Source organism: Rattus norvegicus, chromosome 1 (genome assembly GCF_021556685.1).
Source record: "Rattus norvegicus strain SHRSP/BbbUtx chromosome 1, alternate assembly SHRSP_T2T, whole genome shotgun sequence".
NCBI classification, from domain to species: domain Eukaryota; kingdom Metazoa; phylum Chordata; class Mammalia; order Rodentia; family Muridae; genus Rattus; species Rattus norvegicus.
Genome location: NC_141534.1, coordinates 254,339,649 through 254,364,286, shown reverse-complemented (window position 1 = coordinate 254,364,286; position 24,638 = coordinate 254,339,649). Strand labels below are relative to the sequence as shown.

The 24,638-nt window shown below is 49.7% G+C and overlaps 1 protein-coding gene across 7 annotated transcripts; it reads right to left on the bottom strand.

Moving 5' to 3' along the window:
* Positions 1-831: 831 nt before the first annotated feature.
* On the bottom strand, positions 832-24,333 carry Zfyve27 (zinc finger FYVE-type containing 27). Of its 7 annotated transcripts, XM_087564098.1 has the most exons (13): positions 24,142-24,333; positions 23,229-23,426; positions 17,942-18,012; positions 15,914-16,100; positions 13,839-13,934; positions 12,411-12,523; positions 11,694-11,833; positions 11,086-11,157; positions 9,644-9,664; positions 9,355-9,499; positions 6,329-6,375; positions 5,981-6,062; positions 3,556-4,919 (listed from the first exon to the last, which is right to left on the bottom strand). In XM_087564098.1, the coding sequence occupies exons 2-13, from the start codon at positions 23,423-23,425 to the stop codon at positions 4,855-4,857; spliced, it is 1,236 nt and encodes a 411-aa protein (XP_087420224.1). In that variant the 5' UTR covers position 23,426; positions 24,142-24,333; the 3' UTR covers positions 3,556-4,854.
* Positions 24,334-24,638: the final 305 nt, after the last annotated feature.

Sequence of the window (24,638 nt, the reverse complement as noted above, 5' to 3'; positions counted from 1 at the left end):
TGCGCCACCACGCCCAGCCAGAGGCAGCGCAGTTTAGTGAGAACAACTACAGCTCAGGGCTGAGGTTCTTGGTGGGTCATACATGACAGTGCCCCATTCGTCCTCAAATTCTTAGTAATCCCCACTTACAAACTTTCACCAAGAAAGGTTCCAGGCAGAGATATGTAAAATCTTATAGGTATATAAGTCAAACCTCTAGTCATAAACTATTTCAAAGTAATCCTTGGGCATACACACAGCCCTTAAGGAGAGCAAACCTGGGCACTACTGGCCAGATGTGTTTGTATTTACATAGGGATTAAACCTCAGCTGAGTGTTTGATACTGTAGATGCACAGATTTTAGAGGTGATCGGTTTCAATGTTATAGTCTCCCACACCGAGAACGTTGTTCTGTGGCATGCAAGTACCTTTTTGTCCAGCACTTGGGAGGCAGAGGAGGGTGGATCTTCAAGCTCCTGGTCTACAGAGGGAGTGCCATGACAGCCGGAGCTACTCTGAGAAACCTGGCCGAGAGAGAGAGAGAGAGAGAGAGAGAGAGAGAGAGAGAGAGAGAGAGAGAGAGAGAGAGAGAGAGAGAGAGAGAATATGCTGTTCTGCATTTTGACACACACATTTTATAAGTTGTTTGAAATTCTATCCTGATCCCTGATCCAAGTCGAAATTCACTGAAAAATTGTTTATGAAATGTAAGTCGGGGGGTTGGGGATTTAGCTCAGTGGTAGAGCGCTTGCCTAGCAGGCGCAAGGCCCTGGGTTCGGTCCTCAGCTCAAAAAAAAAAAAAAAAAAAAAAAAAGAGAGAGAGAGAGAGAGAGAGAAATGTAAGTCACCCATTTTCATTTCTCTTTTAATTTTTATTATTGCCTGTGCTACAGTGCATGTGTAGATGCAGAGGGCTTGGTTCTCTCCTTCAGTCTTTTTCAGGCAGACTCTAGTTTATGCCAGACTGCTGCACTCTCCAGGGCCATCCTCTTGTCTCCTTGCATTTCTCTACAAGAATGCTGAGATTACAGATGCAACACGGCTGGCTTTTTAACAAGGTCCCAGGGATCAAAGTCAGGGGTCCAGCCTTTGTGGGCAGGGCTTACCTAGTGAGCCATCTCACCCGTCCACAAACAGTAACCAATTTTAAAATCAAGTATTCCAACATAATAATCCAATGACATACTCTCCTTAGATATTTACATGCAAGTAGGGCCATTAGTAAGTCCTTATTTTCTGTAAACCACCATGTTCCTGTAAAAGCAGGAACTGAACGTACAGTAAAAACACTGTAGTTCACAACATGCAGTGGCCTCACGTTGTACGATCCAAGGGGTTTTCACTGCCTCTGTGGCATGAGGAATCTACAGGGTGCAGTGCTCAGGACAGTGCTCCACAAACACCTCCGATGGGTTTTCGAGTTTGGCTTTGAGTTGGTTTTTAGTTGCTCAGAGTTTGAGAGCCTTTTGCTGTCACCAAACTTCCCCTAATCCTCGCATGCAGTACAGGACAGCATATGGAGTCACAGCTTGAAAGTCTGCAGACTATTACTCCCATCTACAGAAGTGAGGTGGGACAAGGGCACAGGCAATCGTGAGGCTGCTCCAGTAATGCTACAAGGCCCCAGCAGAAGCAGACCCACTCCTCTTCACCCCTACTAGTGTCCAGCCTCAGGTCTACACAAAGCAAGCCCATATCCCACAACTGTAAGGCCATCTGTAATCCTGGCTGAATTGAAGTTCACTCCTTGGGAAATCTAATGCGGGGGGTGCTTGTTGCTGGAATATGTGTGGCTGGAGCCCAGTGTCCCAGCCCAAACAGCCTCTGCTGGAGCCCCAGAGAAGGCTTATGGCCGAAGGAACCTGAATCGGCAGCCACCAGCAGGGCCAGAGAATGGAATGTGCTGCTGGGGTGTTGCTGGCAGGAGGCGGGGTCACTGGGAGAAGTGGGGGCTCCTGCCACAAGGCCATCTCTGTTCTGGTAGAGACTGAAGGGGGATGGTGCTGGGGCGGGGGTGGGAGGGCAGACAGTTCTTGTTAGCTGGGTGGCTAGCTCCTTAGAGTGGGGACCAGAATATGTGACCTTTACCCAGAGATTCTTAGGCCATGGCTGCTATGAACACCTGCAACACAATTCCCACTCACTTGACCCCCCTGCACCTCCATCTGCCCATTTAAGATATCCTCGAATAGGGGCTGGGGATTTAGCTCAGTGGTAGAACGCTTACCTAGGAAGCGCAAGGCCCTGGGTTCGGTCCCCAGCTCCGAAAAAAAGAACCCAAAAAAAAAAAAAAAAAAAAAAAGATATCCACGAATTAGGGGAACCTGTGGCACGGTGGGACACGTTCCCTGGCAAAATGAGCCGTGCGTAGGGCCAGCTGTGGGAAGACAAACACAGACCTCTAAAGGAGATCCATTTGGCTTCAGTCCCAAGGGCTACAGACAACACCTCCCCAAACCATTGCCTGTTCCAGGTCTGCCAAGACTTTCTGAAGGAATCGACACACTGGACCACAAAACCCTCAACAGACCTGAGCCCAAGTCAGGCTGGATGCCAGAGTCCCAGAGCTGCCCTGCCACGTGCCAGGACCCTCCGAACCTGGCTCTCTGACCCTGTTCCTGGGTGCCCATCAAACTAGCAGGTGTCTTTTGACACAGACATCCAGTTCCACAGCGTGCAAGCTGTCTGTCATCCCACCTAGAGAACTCTGCACCACAGGCTCCGTGGTGACACCACTACCACCACCAACCCTGCTGAACTCTGGTGGCTCTGTTCTCAAAGAAGAAACCTGAATTTGAAGACAGCCTCCCACCTGTTCACACAGGGACCTCCAGGAAACGAAAAAAGGAAGCCCCTTTTCTCACATCTGTGACTACATACTACAGTCAGCCTTTCTGAGCAGTGACAGTCACCTTTCAGTAAGATGACATCAACTATTTCAAACTATACTCTGAACTCTCTCCCTGATACCTTCTTTTAAAAAAAAGACTTAAAATCATTCTTTGTGGGAGGAGGAGGAAGAAGAGGAGAGGAGAAAGAAAGAGGGAGAGGAGGAAGAGGAGGAAAAGACTTCTGCTATAGGGACACAGAACAGAGATTCCTTGTGAAGGCTGTAGGATGATGGCACACAGGTGCATGGTGGGTGGTAGCTCAGAGCTGGCTCGCAGAGCTGCTGCCTTACCATGTGGACATCAGAGCCTACCTCATGGGCTTGCTGCTGCTACCTGCATAACGTGTGCAGTGCCCAGCACCAACATAATCTGGATCACCTCGCCCTCCACGAACCTCTTTACTAGTTCTCCGGCTCCTGCAGTGCTGGCCTTCCTGTCTTTCCCAGAGGATTCGATAAAACCTTTCCATTCTGAAGCCTGCATTACTTATAGTTAAGTTCTGGTTCCAACCTCAATCCAAGGCCCTGGGTCTGATCACAAGACAGATCCCTCCCCTCCTGCTGCTAAGGCAGTTTTCCACTGGGCCTGGCTGGCTCACCACTGCCACAGAAGGTGTGCAAGATCCATCTACAGCCCAGCCTGGGCAATGTGAAAGACCGAACAGCACTAGACCTGACAAAACCATAAGCGTGGGGCCTTTTATTGACAATTCTCCACAGAGTTCCTTTCTACAGCTCTACAGTATAAATACACAGAGGTGACCTTCTCTCACCAGGACAAAGGGGTACACCTCACCTGCTTGGTCCCCACTGCCAAACCCTCACTGTTCTGTGTGGGGCCCATCAGCAGAGAGTCACTCATGCGGCTCAAGTGTGCGCGCCAAGTCCATGCTTGGGTAGAAACAGCTCCGCTGCTACTGATGCAAGTTCCTGAAGATCTGCCCCAAGGGCGGTCCATGGCTACAGAAGGGTCGCAGGCAGAAGCCCCTCATCGTTTTCATCCCACCCTGTGCTGCATGCTCCCAGGAACCATGAAATAAATAAATAAATACTCTGAAAAAGCTCTGGGGGAGGGGCCTGAGCCAGCTCATGGCTTAAGAAGAGGTGCAGCGCCCCCTTGGCAGAGAAGAGGGAACATAAAACTGGCCATGTGCCCTATCCTACGATGTAAACTCCTCTCTAGGAACAGCCCTGAAATCCAGGCGATCCATACTTCCCCCAACCTCAAAGGCTTCCAGACTCTCTGCTCCACTCGCCTGGCCTCATGTTCCATGAGATAAGGGCTAGAGAGATGTGGCAGTGGAGAAAGGTGGGGTGCCCCAGACTCAGAACAGGAAGTAGGAATCATGTGAGGGCCCTGTAGCCACCCGAGCAGGGCTGAGGGCACCAGAGAATCATGGGAGCTAAGATTCTGTAGGTAGAGCTCCCCCACACTGCCATCCATCCACGTGACACTGAAGGACTTGACCAGCACCCTCACATTCCCTCTCCTCGGGGCACCTGGTAACTCCAATCCTGTCTCTAAAAACCAACATGTCCTGGGGCTATTCAAAGGGCAGAGTCAGGCCATGCTGCTCTAAGTCCCCTTGCAGGCTCTGGGGCTGAGACTGCCCAGTACCCAATGGGGAAGAACCTCTTTTTCCAACCTCCGGTCTCCTTGGATCCCAAGGCCTAGCCAGTCTGGCTTTGACCACCAGAGCCCAGATGAGAGCAGGCTGTGCTCACTTCTGCCCTCTGGTGGACACTCCCTGGCTGGCCTTGAGTTAAGAGGGTACAGGGTAGAACAGGACCAACAGCCAGGACCCCAGAGGCTCCTCTCCCCCTGGGCCTTAGAGTGTCACCAGCCCAGCTGGAGGCAGCAGGGAAAGAGCAGGAAGGGCCTAGCTGTCAGGCTACATCTGTCCAGCACAGGCCTCAGAGGACCAAAGTTGGGGCAGTTGGGTCTACTGCTGGCCCCAGGGCAGCTGGAGCCTGGCTTCTCTTCTCATTTGCTCAAGGTCTGATTACAGGAGGCACACACAAACACAGTCTCTCTCTGGGCTTCAGGAGCTGGAAAGAAAGAAAAACTCAGTGAGACAGTTCTTTGTACCCTTTAGGCTCAAGGCGCCAAGTACTGAATTAGCCTCCCCAGTCCTTAAACAGACCACCCACGGCCCAGCCCACACCCTCCCTGACCCAGCTCACTCTGCCCTCAGACGCGCTGGAGCACTGTGGCTCTGATGCCAACAGCAGGCCTCTTCCAGGTGTTCTATGCATTGGAAATTCTTCTGGCGTCAACAAAACACTTTTTTTAAATCTTTTTTTTTTTTAAATAAAATACCAGAGGAAATTTTTCCTAAATGTTTTAACGGTGGTTAAAAATCTCTGGGTGGTAAGATTACAGGATCATTTTTCTCTTCCTTTCTTCATTGTAATACCTCAAAACTTTATAGTTAACAAGCATGTGCTACTTGTAGGATCGGCAGGAAAAAGTCTTGCCCAACACTGCAGCACACCACAGGGCAGGAAGTGAGATACCACCGCAGTTGTCAAGAGCACAAATACATATTCATGTCCTCTATGTGCACGCTCGTGCTCCTCTATGTGCACGCTCGTGTTCCTCTATGTGCACGCTCGTGCTCCTCTATGTGCACGCTCGTGCTCCTCTATGTGCACGCTCGTGCTCCTCTATGTGCACGCTCGTGTTCCTCTATGTGCACGCTCGTGCTCCTCTATGTGCACGCTCGTGCTCCTCTATGTGCACGCTCGTGCTCCTCTATGTGCACGCTCGTGCTCCTCTATGTGCACGCTCGTGCTCCTCTATGTGCACGCTCGTGCTCCCATCTGCCAGGAACAGACGGGCCTGTTTCCAACCGTCCTGCCCAGGAGACAGGGGCAGGATTTGTCTTCCTTTTTACTCATCTACAGGCTTTATTTACAACAAACATATACAGTATTTAGGAAAGGGTGACTTTGACTCTGTTAAAGTTAGAGGTAATGAAGTAAGATTCAACCAGGTGGTCTCCTCTGGGAGGAGAGAGGGGAGCCTCGGGGAGTGCCTTGCTCTGTGTGGGACATCCTCACTCCTTCCCACAAGGCAGCCTCCCTGACCCACTCCCTGCACCCCTCACCTGTGGCCCCCATGGAGGACTTGGGCACCTTGAAGGAGCAGCACCGAGAGCAGAAGCTGTTCCCACAGTTGCTGCAGCTTCGCTGTAGACGGGAGACGACAGTGTCAGGTGGAGCCCACCCTCAGGCCCCTGATCCCCAGGACCTCTCCCCTCCTAGCACCCCATTCTCTAAGATGGAGGTGGGACCCCATGGGGTGGAAGTGAGACAGGACAAAGCAGCAGCAGAAGCTGACAAGGGCGTGGAAGGGCCTCGCCAAACGGGGGACGCTGGCCTATGACCCGAGTGGGGACTTAAGACTCCTCAAGTCGTACACAAGCCACAGTCACAGCAAACACCGCCAGACTCACCCTCTTCTTCAGCACGGAGAAGGTGGCAGCACAGCCTGCACAGTTCCCTGAGAAACAAAGGCAGCAGCTGAACTACGATCCGGCCCAGGCCACCCGACCCAGATTGTTCCTGACTCTAACTGGACCACTTAGGACCCCAGAGAACAAGATCTGTATTCAAAATAAGAAAAGGTGTCCGCTCCTCAGAGCAGCTTACACCAGGCTACACACAGCTCTAGTCCGTGCACGCTCCCAACAGCAAGTGCCACACACATTCACAAGCTTGGCAGATCATCAAGGAACACCCAGAGAATCTCCTCCCTGAAATCTCACCAAGCCAACAGGAACCTGACCCCAGTGTCCTCAACGAAGCCTAATAGATGTGACCCTTTCATAATGTCTCCTTCCAAACATCTGTCCACAGTGAGGGACAGATACGCTTCCAAGAAATGCACACTCCCGCTTTCTGTCATCAGAAGATTCCAAGAGAAAAGCTTAAAACAGGGCCCCGTGCAAGATGGCATGAAGGGTAGGATGTCAAGCACTGGAGGCAAACTACAACACAAACCCTCCTAAGCCACAAGTGCAGTGAGGCAGACGAGCTCCAGACAGTGGTAGAGCAGCCAGCAGCGGCTCGGGGATACCTGAAAGTTGGGGTGGATGGAGGAAGATGAGATGAGTTCTGGGACAGAATCAGCAGCAGAAGGCACAACTGTGACTCCTGCGTAACACGTTTGACCATGACAGTCCCAAAGCTCCTTCCCAGTCAGCCAGGACAATAGACTATGGAGCCAGGGGACCAAGGCGAACATCCCTTTGCTATTGGACAGCTCACAGCAATGTAAAGGAAAGAGAGAGATTAGAAACTCCAGGATGCTTGTGTGTAAGAAAAGGTGCTCCTCACAGACTATGGCTCTCCACCAAGAAGAGAAGAAAGTGTCCTGTTCAGTGAGGCAGCAGAACAGCCAGAGAGGACAAACAGCCATGTCCACGTACTCCTCAGAAGTAGATGGAGAGCCAGGCTGCACAGTCCCCATGCAACAGTTTTACACTCATCCTCAACTCACCTAGTGACCCTCACATGAAGAGAGAAGGGGTGGGGCAGGACCCACCAGGGCAGTAATCTCTAGGACGGGGTGCTCTAGACCCTCGCCACCAAGACTCACATGGGGAAGCTCCAGAGGAAGCCCTCATCTTGTCCTTCCCAAAGACCCATCTCATCCACTGACAGCCAGGTTCCCTAAAGTTCATATATTGAATCCCAATCCCCAGGCAGTGAATGGCATTACAAAGCGGGGCCTCTAGCGAGTGATTGGCAGAGCATTCATGAGAGCACTGCTCTTGTAATGGAGGCCCTGGACAGCACTTTGTCGTGCCTCCCAGAGGAGCCAACAAAAGGTGGCATCTATTACCCAGACCCCAGTTGTGCTGGCACCTTGAACCTTGATCTTAGACTCCAGCTTCTGCAAAGGTGGGAATAAATTTTCTCCATTTATGAAGCACCCAGCATGGTGTATTTTCTTACAGCAGCCTGGAAGGACTAAGAGAAATCCCAGAGCAGCCTACCCAAGGCTGACCTAGGAACCTGGACCCAGGGGTCAACACCTTGGAAGCATAACTGTCATACTTGCCCTCAAGGTAGAGATCAGGCCCTACTAACAAAGGAACACAGGCAATGTAGCAAGGGGAAGGGCAGGGAAGGCCAAGAAATGCCGCCCTCAGACACCCAGGTGGCCTCTGCCTATCCAGGTGAGGAGAATCTGACCCAAAATCCAGGTCTGAGGCCAGGACTGACATTATACAAGGCACTTCTAAACATCAGACCTAAGAGAAGTCACGGGGAAGATGAGGAGGCAAAATGTACATAGTGGAATCAGATGACCCCCTGCGAGACGAAGCTCTTAGGTGACTCAGGCTATCCCTCTGCAAAACAGGGACCTCTCACTGCCTCTGCTTACAATGCACAAAGATGAAAGGTCACTTGCTGGACCGGCACAGTAACTCCTTTGTATTTAGAAGCTCTAGAACCTGTCTGCTTCTGGGCCCAGAGGATCTGTCTCGCCCTAACCCATCCACCAGAGAAATGAGAGTGAGTTTACAAAAGGACCTGAGCCTGAGTCTCTACCAAAGCCAGCAGTCAACACAGTAGAAGAGATTCTGTGTGCCTAGGGATATGGCACAGAAGCAAACGGCAGGTCTAGAACATCTAATCCTGAAAAGACAGCCACACTACTAGTCAGGAACAAGAAGGCAGGCCCCAGAGGCCCTTCAAGTTCCTGGAGATAAATCCATGATCTCCCCTCCCTCCAGACTTAGAACTCACTACACTGAAACACAATTCAAGGCCACATTGGCTCTCAGCTTCCAGCTACTCTAGGCTCTCACCAGGACCTTAGCTGGCTCTGCTCTCAGGGCTCCAGATCAAAGCCAGGGTCCCAAGCTGGGCTCAACACCCTTCAAGATCTTGACCTACCCACAACCCCAAGAAAAGACTAGCTAACCAAACTACAACTTTGGTAGAAGTGCCTGAAAAGAACTATCATGCCCACAAGAAGGTGCACTTTACTGCAGATAGCCAGGTCACAGACACCAAGATAGGCTCTCGGGCAACTAGAAGCCCAGCCAGCACCACCCACATAAACAGCACCCAGGTACTGAGAGACAGCCAGGACCTGTGCTAACGTGGCATATACTGTCATAATATCCACAACTCAACAAGAACTACTCTCTTACAGAAGGGTAAAAACTGAGGCATAATTTGCCCAAAGACACTGGTTGAGCTATGGTTTGCAGTCAAGTCTGCAGCCTGGGCCAATCGCACCCTGTCTTCCTGTCGACTCATTCAATAATGAGAGGGGGGCATGAAGAGACCCACTCACTCTGCACTCATACTTCCTCAAGACATGTGTGTATTTCCCAAAGTTCCATGAGTAATTTTACCAGTGCCCACAGTCTTGGACTCTGTCAGTGGCCCAGACGCCCCCCAACTCTCCAAGTCCCAGCAGCCCTAGCCATATGCCCCCACCTGCACCGTCACTTGGCCGTACCGAAGTTGTTGGTCGGGTAGCGCTTGCGGAGCCGCTCTGTAAGCTTCGACACCTTGCTGCGCAGTACCTCATTCTTGCTGAGGAAGCCATTGTCCTGCATGGTCAGCTCATCCTCTGCTGGGCATGGGGTTCCCTCATCGTCCTCCTATGAGAACAGCTTATTCCACTCTGCCCATCACTCACAATGTCCCAGGCCCTGCGTGCGAAGGCACCTGGGCATGGTGGGCCCAGCTAACTCAGCAAGCCTGCCCTGCCCAGCCCCGGCCCCGTCCGCCCTGCTCCTACTCACCAGCACCACCAGGTGGGTCTCCTGCCTCCCAGGGTGCGGGAAAGAAGAAGAAAAAACAGAGAGCTAGCAAGAAGGGCGATGCAGAAGAGGCAGGGAACAGCTGTGCCTGCTCTGAGCACCTCCCACAGGGAACAGGCGTGCTCTCTGGAGTAGCCCAGATGCAAGGAAGCTTAGAGAAAGCCGGTGCTGCTCTTCTCCTGTGCTGGTCATCATACAGTTCAACAGAACAAGGTAGGAAAGGAAGCATCCCTTAGAGCAGCCTTTTGGCTTAAGTGTCTCACTTAGTTCCACAGATTACAGAGCAAAGGATGAAGTGGGTCTGGGTATAAAAATGTGTTCCTTGCTTGGGTCATGAAGAAAAATGCTTGAAAACCCCTCTCATAGCCATCTCTACCCTCTTCAGACTTACAGCCTACAATCATTATCAACCTGAGAAATCTACAGCAGTCACCACTGAAATGGGTCAGGCAGGTCTGGGAAGGAGAAAGTCAGCACTGTGTCCAGGGCTGGTTAAGAATCACAAGACTCTTGCTCTTCGAACAACCTCCCACTTTCCAGAAGGACAAAAACAATGAGTTTCTACTCTGAGACAAACAGGGATGGAACAGGGATGACAGTCAGAGGCTCAGTAGGCAGAGAGTGCAGGGAACACTGGGAACTCGGGAACTGTAGTGTATAATTCGCCTACATCCATTTACTGTGTGTACACATTGTGTGCCATAGAACACGTGTGCGGGTTACAGGACAAGTGTCCAGTGTCAGTTCTCTCCCTCCACCAGGTAGGATGTGGGGATCAAACTCAGGTCTGCAGGCTTAGCAACCAGCACCTCTACCCACTGAGACATCCTGCCAGCCCATGGGATTTGTCCAATAGGAAACAAGGGCCCTTCAGCTACAGTGACTGCTGCAGACTCAGCGACACTAGGAACGTTACAAGTCTACATTTTCCAACTAAATTTCTAACTGAAATTCGCCCGGTTTTAACCACTGGCTCAAGGGATTATTTTAAAAGTATACAACAAGCCAAATGAAACACATCTTCAAGCTACCTATCTCAATCACTGTCTAAATCCAGGTTGCTGAACTTTCCCTGAACTAGAGCTTGGCCATGTAACCACTTTCCCCACCCTCCAAGGGAACATCTATGGACCTCAGTGTACAGGGTGGGGCCTTCCCCAAACAGACCCCTGACATCATGACCTCCAACCCAGGTGACGAACCACCAACACCCGGCAGTGGCCTGCACAGGCCAGCAGAGCCAGCCCTGCCTGGGCACCCAGGACAGATGATGGTAGAAGGGACCAGTGGTACTGTTGGAGCCAGTGAATTCTAGCTCAGCGAGTTCTGGCTTCCCATGTGGATGTTGGAAAACACAGACGCACACAGAGTTCTCAGCCCACCCAGTATCTGGCCTGGTCAGTAACTGGGAGAGGGCCACCCACCTCTATTGCATCTTTGAACTCCTCATCTGGCTCAGCCTCCTCAGCTTCCTCCACACTGCCTGGCGTGAGGTCCTAGGAAGGAAGAGTCTATGGCAGAAAGGACGGCTGGCAATCCTGTCCCTGTCATAGAGCACCACCTGCTGAGAGCCAGGCTAGGCTCCAACACCCCAGGTCCCGTTCCCAAGAAAACCGCACAGCTGCCGGAAAGACGCAAATCACACCAAGGAGCACCCTCCAACTCCACAGGGCAGGCCACAGGCCAAGGCGCCACTGGACCTACAGTAGCCCATGGTCCCAGAGTCTGCCTGAGACCAAGCCTGACCTGCTAGCTAAAGCCTGTGACACCCACTCTGTGCCTCAGCCTTCTCTTCTGCACAGGGGATGAGCTCATCCCCAATGGCACTGGACACAGAACAGGGGTCCAGAAAGTCCAGGCGCTGCTTTCACTGCCCTTCATATGACTGCGCATCCCAGAGACTCGGCAGAAGCTCTACAGCTCCAGCCCAGAATCTGTGCCTCATAAACAGATTGGTAAGAACAAGAGGGAGGGGGAAAGACCCTCAAGAGACATGAAGCAGGCTCCGGCCAGTGGTGAGGCAGGCACTCACCTCTGTGGGTGTAGGGGCAGGGGTGCTGTCCAGTACAACAGCCCTCCCCCCGGCATCCTGCAGTGCCGAGCCCTCACAGACGCACTCTTCCTGCTTGGGGCTCATCCGCCGCTGCAGACAAGCCCTGTACTCAGACACCACTGCCAAGGGAATGAAGAAAAGGGCTGGGGGTGACATGCCACACCTTTAACCTTAGAAAAAACCTAGAAAGAATTTCCCAGACAGAGACACAGTAAGTGGCCCTCTGGGTGTGTTCTCCAACAACACCTGTCCCTCTGCTACAGAGTCGCAGTGATCCAGTACACTGAGCGATCCATTTACTAAGGAAAGAGAGAGCAAACAAAACACAGGGCCTCTCCAGACTGCCCAGCACCCAGAAGTCAGACAGCAGCCTCAGGGGTCACACAGATGCGACAGCCAATCTAGGTGGCCCCAGTGCAGAGGTGGGTACCAAGTTAGAGAAAAGACCCCTCCCTCATCTTCTAGAGGCCACCATATAATAAGAGTAATGTATCTGTCTTAAAAGGGAAAGGAGACCCCTCTAATGGCAGCCACCTTAGAGAACTGTCAGCCCCCCAACCTCAGGACACTTCCAGAGATCTAGCAACAGCCCTCCCAGAGAGAAGCTGCCCCCTTGTGGCAAGCACAGCAAACAGACAGGAGCAGGAAGCCTAAATGGGTCCTCAGAGTGGGCCTGGCAGGCTCTCTGGGGCTTACCTCGGAAGAATTCCCCATTTCCCAGAAAGAGTGTGCTGTTTAAAAGGGCGAGGACCCAGCAGAGCGGCAGCAGGTAGAGCATGCAAACCATGCCCAGAAGAGCACCATAGAACCTGGATGAACACAAAGTCCGACGTCAGAAGGGAAATGGCTTCAGGTGAGAAACAGCTCTGGCACAAACTGACAAGACCTGCCAAGCAAACCAGTGTGGAACTGCTGTGGAAGCGTGCAGAAAACCACCCTGCTGGCTTCTATCCAGTGAGACTGGTGAAGCCACACTGTGTCTCAGGCAGGAGCCCACACTGGCTCAGCTGCTACTGCTCCAGGGTCTGTGCTCTCAAGTCTAGACACAGGCTTGGGCCTGAAACAAGCCACCACTTGTCTCTGTGGCGAGTCCCTTAGGTCTCAGGTATTACTGCATTCACCTACACAGTGAGGTTAAAACAGCGGCTACTTCACAGGGGTCACTAGAAAGAGTAAGACAGTAACAGGAGTTGGGGATGTAGCTCAGTGGTAGAGCGCTTGTCTAGCAAGCACAAGGCCCTTGGTTCAGTCCCCAGCTCCGAAAAAAAAAAAAAAAAAAAAAAAAACAGTAACAGGAACCTCTGAGCACGGGCACAAAGTGAAGCCTAGATAGACCTAGATATAGTCATTACTGACAGAGGAAAGCCTCAAAAACACACATTCCATTTATACAGTAATGTTAACTTTTAAGTTTATTCCTGAAAATTTTTCAAAAAATTTAAACTAAAGTCCATAAAAATGTTCACTGTGGGGTTAGTAATGAAAAGTAGAAATCATCTAAACATATGACAGCACACTTCCATAAATCAGTCATTCTCAGTTCACCTTATAATTTCAAAGACATTGTTGCAACCCTTTCTGATGTAATTAGTGAAGAGAAAGAAATCTCATATACAGGCTAGAGAGGTGGCTCATTGGCCTAGGATACTTTTGGCTCTTGCAGAGGACCACGGTTTGATTACCAGCAACTACAACCTATATATATTATATTATATTCTAAACAGTCATATAAATAAATAAATAAATAAATAAATAAATAAATAAATAAATAAATAAATAAATGCAGTAACAAATCTTGCATTCCACATGAGGCTAACAGGCACTCGGGGAGCAGTTCCAGAAGGCAGCAGATCATGAGATCACTGCTAGAGCAGGATGGTAGATCACATAGTGAGTGACTTGCCTATTAGAGTACTGTTACTGTATAGCTTTTTAAAGGCATCTAAGCAACCATTTAGAGCTCAGAAGCATATATATGGGCCCACAGCCTGGGGACGTGGGGTATTCTTGCCCTGAAATAGGTAGGGCAGAAGCCTTTTCAAGGCCTCTGGCTTCTCTTGAGAAAGAAGAGATTGAATCTTGATTCTGCCAGAATGGTATGGTGGAAGAGAAGGGCCTACTCACTGTGAGGACACCACAGGGTTCTCCCAGTGAAGTACACGGTAAGCTGACTCGCAGGTATAGCACAGGCGGGCCAAGAAGGCTTCCAGTCGGATCAAGCTGCAGACACAGGAGCTTCTGTGAGTGGACAGGCCCTGCTCCCTCCAAACCAACCAATGCACGAATCCAGTACAGAAGCTATGAGGAAGTGGAACTTGGGTTCACAAGCACAGCTGGCCAGCAGTGGCCACCGTCTGTAAACACTGCGAAGGGCCTGGCAAAGAGGCTCCAACCCATTCCAACCCCTCAGGGAGACCCCTGCTGAGGTGAAGCAGTTAAGGTCTCTGCTATTTTTATTATGATTTTATTTATTACAACTCAGAGGCACCACTTTATGGAGTCAGTGCTCTCCTACCACCCACAGGGCTCGTTAGAGACATGGCTGCTTCTAGAGCTGGAGCAGGGAAAGCGTAGGACATTAGGTGGCTAATCCGTTGTGCTATACAGTAAGGTGGCACTGAAAATGGCGGGATATGATGGAAGAATGCAAACCAGCTCAAAATGGTCCCCTGGCCATTCCCACGACCCTCCAAGATGGAAGGCAGAATGGTAATAGATCAGATCCCACTGAGTGAAATAAGAATCTATGTGTTCACACCGATAACAAGTGAGAAGCACACCTCCTCCCTGCAGAACGCCAGAAGATAAATACAAACAGAATGATAAGCGAGAGTCACCCCTCGGCCGTCAGAGGAAGAAAGCGATGCGGTAAGACCCAGCAGCGGCTTTATAGCGCTTGAGTGGATGCTGACGAGGGACGGGATATTTCAGTCTCAGAGTCTCTCCACAGACTACTAATAACCAAGGGTAAACAACCCTCAAGCAAGGGACGAGAATCACTGTGTCCTGACATCATGTGGCTCTGATATGGACTATGGCACTCCACCTTCAGTCCTGCTCATAACGTACACCTCCAATCCAACAAGGAGCAAACACACTGTAAGCTTGTGCTGTATCAAGTATGCCGAGGTCACGTGGACCTGCTCACCCCAGATTAACAACAGAAACCAAACATGAGGGCTGAGGTGCTTGGCAGGCAAGGTCTTGGGTTTAATCTTAGCACTACAGGAAAGGGAAACCTCCAATGTTAACATACGATCCTAGATTGGATCCTGGACCAGGGCAAATCAATACAACTGGCAAAATGTGATTGTGAACTATGTAGCAGACAACAGTACTAATATGTCAATATAAATGTCCTAATTCTGAGTGTTCTACTGGGAATGCATAAGAGACAATGTCCTTAATCTCAGGAAATAAATGCTAAAGTGTTTGGAGTAAACAGGCTGTCAGAAGACATAGGCAGACAGATCTCTGTGAGTTCAAGGCTTGTCTGGTCAACAGAGCAAGTTCCAGGATAGTCAAGGAAACACAGAGAAACCCTGCCTCAGAAAAAAAGAAAATGTTCCTTTGGGCGGGGGGGGGGGGGGGGTCCCCAGACACCTGAACCTCACTCCCGATGACTCAGAGCTGTTATCACCCGTTTATGTCAAAAGCCTGCAGGAAAGGCTCTGGAAATGCCAGCTGCCCCTGATGTTGGTACACTTACCACTCTCAGCAGTCTCAAAGCTGCTTCCTCAAAGTGCCAGCCATGTCACGTTTAGTATGGTCATGACAACTAATGCTGAACAATTCCCAGGTACCCAACACTCAAGCCACCTTCAAGATCAGCTTCTGAGTAAGCCCAACACTATGTCTGACAGATGAGGGGACAGAGACATAAAGGTGAGCTGTCTGACATTGCACAGAAGTGGAAGAGGGAGGACTGAAGCCCTGTCCTGGCTTGCATGGCCTCTTAGGTACCTAAGCAAGGACCACGTTGGTGTCTCTGGGGGAAAGAACATGGCTGTGGAAGCAGCTGGGTCTGGAGTCTCAGTCACAGCCACCTAAGCTTTGCCTTCCTCTGTGAGTGAAGGGTAATAGCAGCGGCTCTGCTGAGACCCGGCAGAGGTTGAGCAGAGTGCAGCCGGTGCCACAGACAGTCTGCAGGGTGGCACGGGCTCAGTCCCCAGCACTCCTGGCCTCCCTTCAATACTTACAAGCTTTTCACCTCAGCTACAGCCTCAGGGCGGGAAAGGCGAACTCTCTGCAGGTCTTCCTGCCGCACGCTGTGGTACTTCCGCCTCATCAGCTCAGACTCTGGTAGCTGTGCCCGGCACACCTCCTGAAGGTAGCCCAGTAGGGCAGGCACCGAAATTATCAAGGCACCCACGGAGTACCATGCACCTAAGAGATCAAAAATACTACAGTTAACCCAGTAAACAAGGCCCAGGAGCCTGCCCACTAAGGCCCACATGCTTGCTTCCTCACCCTCTAGGCCCCTGCCGGACATGATCGCCCCACTCCGTGACCCCCTCGCCCAGTTGTTTTCCCTCACTGATCTCATCGCCCTGTGGATATGCTCACTGTCTCTTCTGCCAAAATCAGGTCCAAACGGTGAGCACAGATGAACGCCAGCCTTGTTCAGTACATTAAAAAATGTCTCAGGGGCTGGAGAGATGGTTTAGTGGCTAAAAGTGTGGGCTGCTCTGCCAGAGGACCTGGGTTTGACTTCTGCCACCCACATGGTGGCTTACCACCATCTGAAAATCCATTTCTAGAGGATGTAACTCCTTCTTCTGGCCTCCACAGATACTGTACACACAGTACACAGACATACATGCAGGCAAAATATCCATAAAGTAAAACAGAAAACAGCACAGCACACACAGTAGACAGTCCAGCAGCGTGGATGCTGCTGGAAGTCCCCCAGTGATAAAGTGCAGCCCTCTCTCCACTAAGGCAGGCTGGAAACCTTTCCTTTGGCTTTGAGGATAACTAGGGGTCCTGAGGATTGAGGAACAGATAACGAGGCAGAGACAAAACTCAAAGCAGAAACTTCTCCCCTGTAACACAATATTGAAATCCCAGGAGATGTAATCAAGGAAAAACCCAACTCAGAAAAAGAAAGCTGGGTATGATGGTGGGCACATTTGTAGCCCCAGAATCTGAGAGACGGAGGCAGGAGAATGAGTACTTCCTACAAACTTGGGCTATGTGGTAAGTTTAAGGAGAGCCTGGGTTACATAGAGAACCCCTGCCTCACAAGAAAAGAAAATCAAAACATATATGATCTTGTGTGAACTGGGGTAATTTTCGACCCATGGATTCTGTATGTCCACAGGAAAAGAGACACTAAGAAGTGCGTGCGTGCGTGTGCGCGCGTGTGTGTGTGCATGTGCGTGTGTGGTGTGTGTGTGCGGTGTGTGTGTGCGGTGTGTGTGTGTGGTGTGCGTGTGCGTGTGCGTGTGCGTGTGCATGTGTGTGTGTGTGTGTGTGTGTGTGTGCGGTGTGTGTGTGTTGTCAGAACATTCTGCCCTGGACCTTCACTCAGTTCCTGGAGGGTAGGGATGAGGGTTGCTTTATCTACAAGTACCTAACAATTCCAACCCTGAAAGGTCTGGGTCACAGCACACATAGCAGAAGTCCTCAGGAGACATGGTCAACCAGGACATGTCACCACCTAGCCACACATCTTCCTCAGGGCTTTGTGTGGGTGCCTCTCCCAACTTTGTGTGTGGCCACCCAGCACATCAAGGCTCAATTGCTGGACCAGAGGAAATGGCAGATGGAAAAAATTTTCTCCTCACCTCCTCCTCCTGATCCCATTCCCCTGTGTCATGTTGACAAATGACCCCTAAATTAGGTAGGAAAGCACAATGGGAAAGGTGGGTGTAGCCAGCAAGGAAGCAGCTACAGATCCAGCAGCTACGGTGTACTGGCTGCAGAGCTGTGTGAGGACGGCTGAGCACACACACAGGCTCTCAGCTCATAGTGCCAATGAGAAAAGGCCGCTGCTATCCTCCCTTCAGAGATAAAGAAGACAGAGTCTCAACAGATGGGCTATATCGTGTGCCCAAAGCCACACAGAGGCCTTTGAGGTCTCTCCAGAACTTGTGTTCCAACACCGAACAGACCTAGGAAGAAGCAAACTGGCAAAGAGGTAGTCCCTCCCACCAAACCCACCTCAGGGTTCTTCCCCCACATTCATTCGAGAAAACACATTGCCCTTGAGAAGTAGTTCTTACCCTCATTCAGAGTGAGGAACAAGATGTTGAGGCCCAGGCAAGTCAGCAAGGAACACAAAGGCATCTGCCACCTACAACACAGAGAGCTCTGATCACAAGACAGCCATTCCTCCAGCCTCAGAGGCCTGGCAGTGCAGACAGGAGGAGGACATAAAAACCAAGGAGAAATGCACATGGGTAGATCTGTAGGACAAGAGGCTAGAAGAGGAACAAAGAGGTCACACATTAGCCCTGGGGTGACCAACGTAGAAGACCCACAGAGCTTTCCTCCAGAGGGTAGAGTCTTTCTAACGTCTGTTGAGAAACCTGGTCACTGGGGCTTCCTGTGTTTTGTAAGGCTCTCTCACAAGGCACTGAGAAGGTTCTTCTTTTAGCAGGTTCCCTTAGCCTATTTCATATTTCCTAAGACCATATCAACATATCCCCAGGCCACTTGCTGGACTTCAGAAAACAACAGATATGGGGGAAAAAGACCTCCTCAGTTCCCCAGTCTACCATTCACACAAGACCTCGTCAACAGGATCGAGGAGTGGTAGGACACGCCTTAAATCCCAGCACTCAGGAGGGGAAGGGTGTGAGTTCCAGGACAGCCAGGGATACACAGGGAAACCCTGTGCAGAAAACTAAAACAATATTCATCGATATGGAAGTTGAGAAAGAATACGCACTTCCTTCCCACCTGTTACTTCATCTCTTTACTCCTACAATTCTGAGCATTTATTGCACTTTGTTTTGAATATATATTCATTCAAAAGGATAAAAACACTATACTAAAACTGAAGCGTTGTAAATTTAGTTCAGTGGTAGAGCACTTCTAGCAAGCACAGGGTCCTGAGCTCAGACCTTAGCTAAAAAGAGAACAAACAAAAACCCTAAAATGAGCCTGCAATGCCCTTGTCACAGAGAAAACACAACCAGTGTGAACCGAAAAGGGATGCAACCCCCACCACACACACACTCACACACCCCCACCACACACACACACCACACACCACACACCACACACCACCACCACCACCACCACCAAATGGTGATACAGAAGTCCCCAAAGAGAAAAGTGAGTCAGATCTCCTAGGACAAGATAGTGCTGCTGTCTTAGCTGTGGAACAGGACATTTTTATATTTAATGCAAACATAGATGTAGATCATAGTGTGGAGGTGCTTGACCAGCACTGAGGTAGAGGCAGGAGGATCAGGAGTTCAAGGTCAGCCACAGCCATAGTTAGTTGGAGGTCAGTGTGGGCTACATAAGACTTTGTCTCAAAAACAAACAATTTTAGTGAAAATAAAGTAAAATAAAAAGAAGCAAGCTAACAAAAAATAAGGCAGTAATAATGAAGCCACTGATGCCCTCTCCTAAGGTCAGCGAACACAAGGTGACCATCAGAGCAGTAAAACAAAGACCAGAAAATAAGCACAGCTGCTGCTGTGAATGATGCATTCAGAACTGATGTGTACTTGCTTTTCAGACGTCATTTGCTACATCTTACGTGGGCACACGTGTGCACCAATGTGTATGCATGAGGAGATCAGAGGACAGTTTATAGGAGTCAGTTCTCTCCCTCTACTGCGTAGCTTCTGGGATTGAACTCAAGCCCCTAGGCTTGAAATCAAGAGCCTTTAACCAATGGGCCATCTTGCCTGGCCATAAATGTTTTAATTTTAAAAATCTACAATTGCTTAAGTGGAGTTAACCAGCTAATGTGGGTTAGTTTTTTAGTTTGTGTGTATCTAATCCCTCCCTACCTTATTTTTTGAAGCAGGGTCTCTCACTGAACCCTGAGCTCACCAATTCAGCCAGGCTAACTCATCAGTAAGTGTCCAGAATCCTCCAGTAGCCAACTCCTCAGGCACACACCGCTACCCTTGGCTTTGATGTAGGTGCTAGAGAGCACAAACCAGGTAACCTTGCTTGTGCAGCAAGCACTTTAACAAATGAGCCATCTCCCCAGCCTAGGGCTCTTAGCTTCTAATGAAGATTATGAGGAAAGGAAAGACTCTTTAGAGCCTTTCTCATGAAATCAAACACATTTCACCATGTCTCAAAACCACAGGTTGCCATTTTGGTAAAAGTATAATACCCCACCCCCACCCCCACCCCACCCTCCAAAATTAAAAAAAAGAAGGTAGGTCTAGCTCGGCCCTGTTTGAAAAGTGAAATCATGCTGCCAGTGGAGTCCCTTCCCTCCAAGGCCGTTCTCCTTGACCCAATCCTTTCCTGACAGTTTGATCCTGGGAGACACTCAAAGCAGAGCAGCTGATGCTAGAAGACTTAAAATTTCACTGTGGCTCCAAACTCCAAGATTAGGTCCCTCTTCAGTCAAACTCTCTTTACTAAAAAAAAGAACAATCAAAAGCATAAACTAATCTGACAGCCACTTTCACAGACCAGTGCTCCCCCTGCCAGCATCTAGAGACTATGGCTGGGGGGAGCTCCCCCTCCATCCAGCTCTACACTGCTCTCCCCCTATCTGCAGACCTCTGATTCCAGATAATGGAAAACCTTAAAAGTTAGTGTGCCAAGAAGCACTACACTGCCAGCAGAGAAAAGTAGAACAGGATATATGTAAGTTGCGTGTTTTGCCTGATATGAGCAAACAGAGCGGGTACATGGACAGACAGGATGGACATGTCACAATGCATAGGCACAGCTCTCTGGAACTGTCCCCTCCCCTAAAAGATTAAAGTTCACTTTGGTTAAGGAGAGTTCACTTGGTTTGGAAAGGGGAGAGAAAGGCCTCTCATCCAGCATATGCCTTGCACTCCAAGCACATGGATCGCACAGCAGAGAGCACAGCTGTGAGCACTGACGCCCATCTTTAGAACACTGCCGTAGATTCGCAAGGGGTGGGTGAGAAGGTAAGGCCTTGTCAAGGAGTCACTAATAAGTGTGTACCGGAGGACTGTTCGGCCCTCGAGCTCAAAGTAAGGAAAACAGTAATTACAAGTGGTCCCTACTTCTAGACTGAGACAAGGATACAGACTCAAATCAACATCACCCTTCAAGGTAACTGAGCTCCACTCCTCCAGCCTCCTACCTTCTCAGCATCTAAAACAGCTGCACGTCTTTAAAACAATCTGATGGAAACCAGAGGCTTGTTTTGATGAATAAGCATGCAAATGCACAATTCTGTTTGCAGCTTCAGGGGATTCACCCCTAAACCTGTGCACGGGTTCCAAGAACCTACTCTGAACTGGCGAGACAGCTCAGCAGGTAAAGATGCTTGCAGCCAAGCCCCAGGGATTTCCTCTCGGGGACCACATGGTAGGAGAGAGCCAACTACTCCAAGTTGTCCTCTGATGTATACACACACGATTCTTCTGCTTGGGACACAAAATTTATGTGGTTCTTGGTGTAATGCACGTTAAGGGCAAATATTTCCTTTTGAAAAGAAAGTCTTTAGCTTGAATGAAATCCAGTTTTTAGTCTAACTTCCAGTTAAAGAGCTATATATAACTAGCCAGACAATTCTCAGAAGGAAATTCTCCAGGGTAGTGAGTCCAGCCACTTCAGAAAACCAGTACATGAAACAAGAGCCTGGTTTAGTTTGAAAAAGACTTATAGGATATAAAAACCACAAAAAATACAGTGCTGGATAGGAACCTGACAGGAGATGCAAAACAAGTGTCCGTGACATCCTTGGAAAAAATTGGAAAGTGGGAAATGACCAGAGAAAGATATCAAAGAATTACTTTTAACTAAGTATAACATGACTTTGATGATATCAAATGCCTTTATTAAAAAACATAAACTGGGGCTGGAGAGATGGCTCAGTGGTTAAGAGCACTGACTGCTCTTCCAGAGGTCCTGAGTTCAATTCCCAGTAACCACATGGTGGTTCATGACCATCTGTAATGAGATCTGATGCCCTCTTCTGATGTGTCTGAAGACAGCTACAGTGTATCCATATATATAAAATAAGTAAATACATTAAAAAAAAATAAACTGAAGTAATCAGAAGTGCAAAGCCATTTATTTGCAATTAAAGCTATCTTTCTGTTCTGTTCTTTTTTGGGGAGAAGGGGGTGTTAAATAGCTCAGGCTGGCCCCAAACTTGCTACGGAGTGAAAGATGATTTTTGAACATCTGATCCTCCTGTCTCTACCTCCTAAATTCTGGGATTATAGGCATATTCTCAGATAAAATACTTTTTAACATAAATAAAGCCAGGAGATGAAGAGGTGATTCATTGGTTAAGACCCAGGTTCAGTTCCCAGCACCCCCACGGCAGGTCAAACCATATGTAACTCCAGTTCCAGGTGATCTGACAACCTCTCCTGGTCTCTGAGGACACCAAACAAACACATGGTACACAGAAATATATACAGATAATAAAGCCATACACGTAAAATCTAAAAACGTAGATAAATCACTTAAGGAAAATAATTTTTAATGTAAAAAACACAGGCTAGGCATGGTGGTGCCCTTAATCACAGCACAGCAGACAGTGGCAGTCAGACCTCTGTGTCTTCCAGGACAGCCAGGGATGCACAATGAGACCATGTTTCAGAAAACAAACAAACACCAAACATTTTTTTAAGCAAGTTGGTCCTGGTACTTGTGAGTCTGAAACAGAACATTTGTTGTAAGTCTTCAAGCAGCCTGAACTACGAGTTTCAGACTACCGTCAACAAAAGGAAAAGTTAAGGAGCCTAGAAGAAAATTACAGAGGATAAAATGAAGCAAAATAGGAAAAAATTTGAGAACCATAATCCTAAATAACAAATAAAAATGGCATCTAGTTTTTTCAAAGGTATTTGTAGTTGAGGTTTGTTTAAAATTATAACTTGACGGTGAGATAGCTTAGCCAGTAGAGTGCTTGCTGCCAAGCCTGAGTTTGATCCCTAGAATGCACCATGGAAGGAGAACCAACTCCCAAAAGCTGCCCTCTGACCTGCACGCAATGCCACATGCATACAAAATAATAAAACCAGGATTTTAAGATTAATTATGCTAATATTAGGAGAGAAGGGGGTGGGGGGACGGACCAGAGTCTGCTCTAAGCTATACCAGGCCAATGTCCAAGGCTTTCTGACAGTACCTAAGAGGAGCTTATCCAACCACAGAGTCCTGAGGAAGACCAAGTGGTTCCCAGATCCCACCTTTCCTGCACAGAGCTAGAACACAACTAGCTCTGAATAAGTCTAGAGGTCAGACAACTAGTCTCACCAGAACTAGTCATCACTGGAGCAGAAAGGACAGCCCGACTACTGCCAACTGGCCAGAACTGCTAAAGACCAGGGAGACAAGAGAGCCCAAAGGAAGAACAACCCCTGAAATCTGTACCTTAGCAAGTATCGAACACCGTCACCTGCATCCTTCAGGGGTTCCAGGTAGATCTCCAGCCTCTTGTAGGACAGAACCAGGTTGAAAAGATCAAACGCTGTTGACTTGGTAGGGGCAGGTGAACACTCAGAGAGAACCTCAGGCATCACGCTGGGGCTCGCCTCTGGTCCACTCAGGTCCCGATCCGAAGACTGCATTCTGTAATCGTAATTCCCCACACTCACAATGCATGTCCAGTCTTCAAACACATTTCCCCTTGCATCAACCATGTGAGGTAAGCACCAATACCCGTTTCACACGGAAAGAAACTTTGTTCCTTCTGAAGAACAGCAGAGTGAAGGGGATACCTTCGATATAAAGCCTGTTCTTCACGAGCCCCTCCAACGCTCTTTTCCCTCACAGACTTTTCAAGAGCATACAAGCCATTAATTGTTGAAGGGAGGTAATTGGTAATCCCAAGAGAAAAGATGTCCTGTGATATCTTTCTCCTCTCTTTTCCCCTACTCATCCTTCAGGTGTCAGGGTTAGGGGACCATCTTGCTCTGGGACGTCTTTATGAACGCGCTAGTGTACACTGGGTGACCCTTACCAGGGCTCCCAAAGGTTCATGAATTTTTCCTAACAACACTCTTGTCACGCTCTTAACCCTGGCTCCTTTCATCACTTGGAAAGGAGTCCACTGGACCCCAAACTCTCGATAGAACGTGCTAGGAAGAAAGCAAACCCGGGCTAGCGCGAGACAGGCTCAGCAGGTCAATGCGGACAGAGGCCTCGACCACCATCACCTCCCAGGCGGCGCAAGGCAGGCCACGCCTAAGATCGCTGTGCCAGCAGGTGGCGGTCCCCTCCCGACGGGAGCACCAGGCTCTGTAAATAAATACAGTGGGGCTGGGGCGTGATGGTCGTCACCTACCCGGACACTGTCCCAGGAATGGGAGGGGCAGGGGCGCCCAAGGGGACAGAAGGGCCACCAAGCCCGGGAGCGGCCCCTCAGGCCCGCCCCACCCCACGCCGCGCCACCTCCCACAGACGCTCCGAAATCGCAAGTCCACCAGAGAACAGTCTGCCCCACCACCGCCGTCGCTTCCGGGACGCGACTCACTCTGCGGTGGCGCGCCCGTGACGTCACCTCGCCCGTCCCGCCTTGGGTCGGGCCTCCGAGTTTAGCCCCTCCCACCCAAGCGCAGGTGATCGAGCTCGTCGATACTGCGCCTGCGCACTTTTCCCCTCTGTGGCTAATTTCTGGTTAACTCCGTCCCTGCCATACAAGAGATGACTCACTTTTAATGACCCGGAAACCTAGGACCTAATTCCTGGGAGCCAGCCTAGCTCCGGAACATTACAGCAAGGACAGTTACAGAGCCTAGCGTGGTGACGCACTTCTTGTAACCACAGCCTTTGAGTTTCTGA

What these genes read in the sequence shown, in the direction of transcription:
- Zfyve27 (XM_087564099.1), bottom strand. Translation starts at nt 23,497, where the DNA reads ATGGTTGATGCAAGGGGAAATGTGTTTGAAGACTGGACATGCATTGTG. An exon ending in GTAGCTGAGGTGAAAAGCTT is followed by an intron (nt 13,935 to 15,913) that starts GTAAGTATTGAA and finishes CTGTGTCTGCAG; the next exon opens with CTTGATCCGACTGGAAGCCT. An exon ending in AAATGGGGAATTCTTCCGAG is followed by an intron (nt 11,834 to 12,410) that starts GTAAGCCCCAGA and finishes TTCCCTTGGCAG; the next exon opens with TGGTGTCTGAGTACAGGGCT.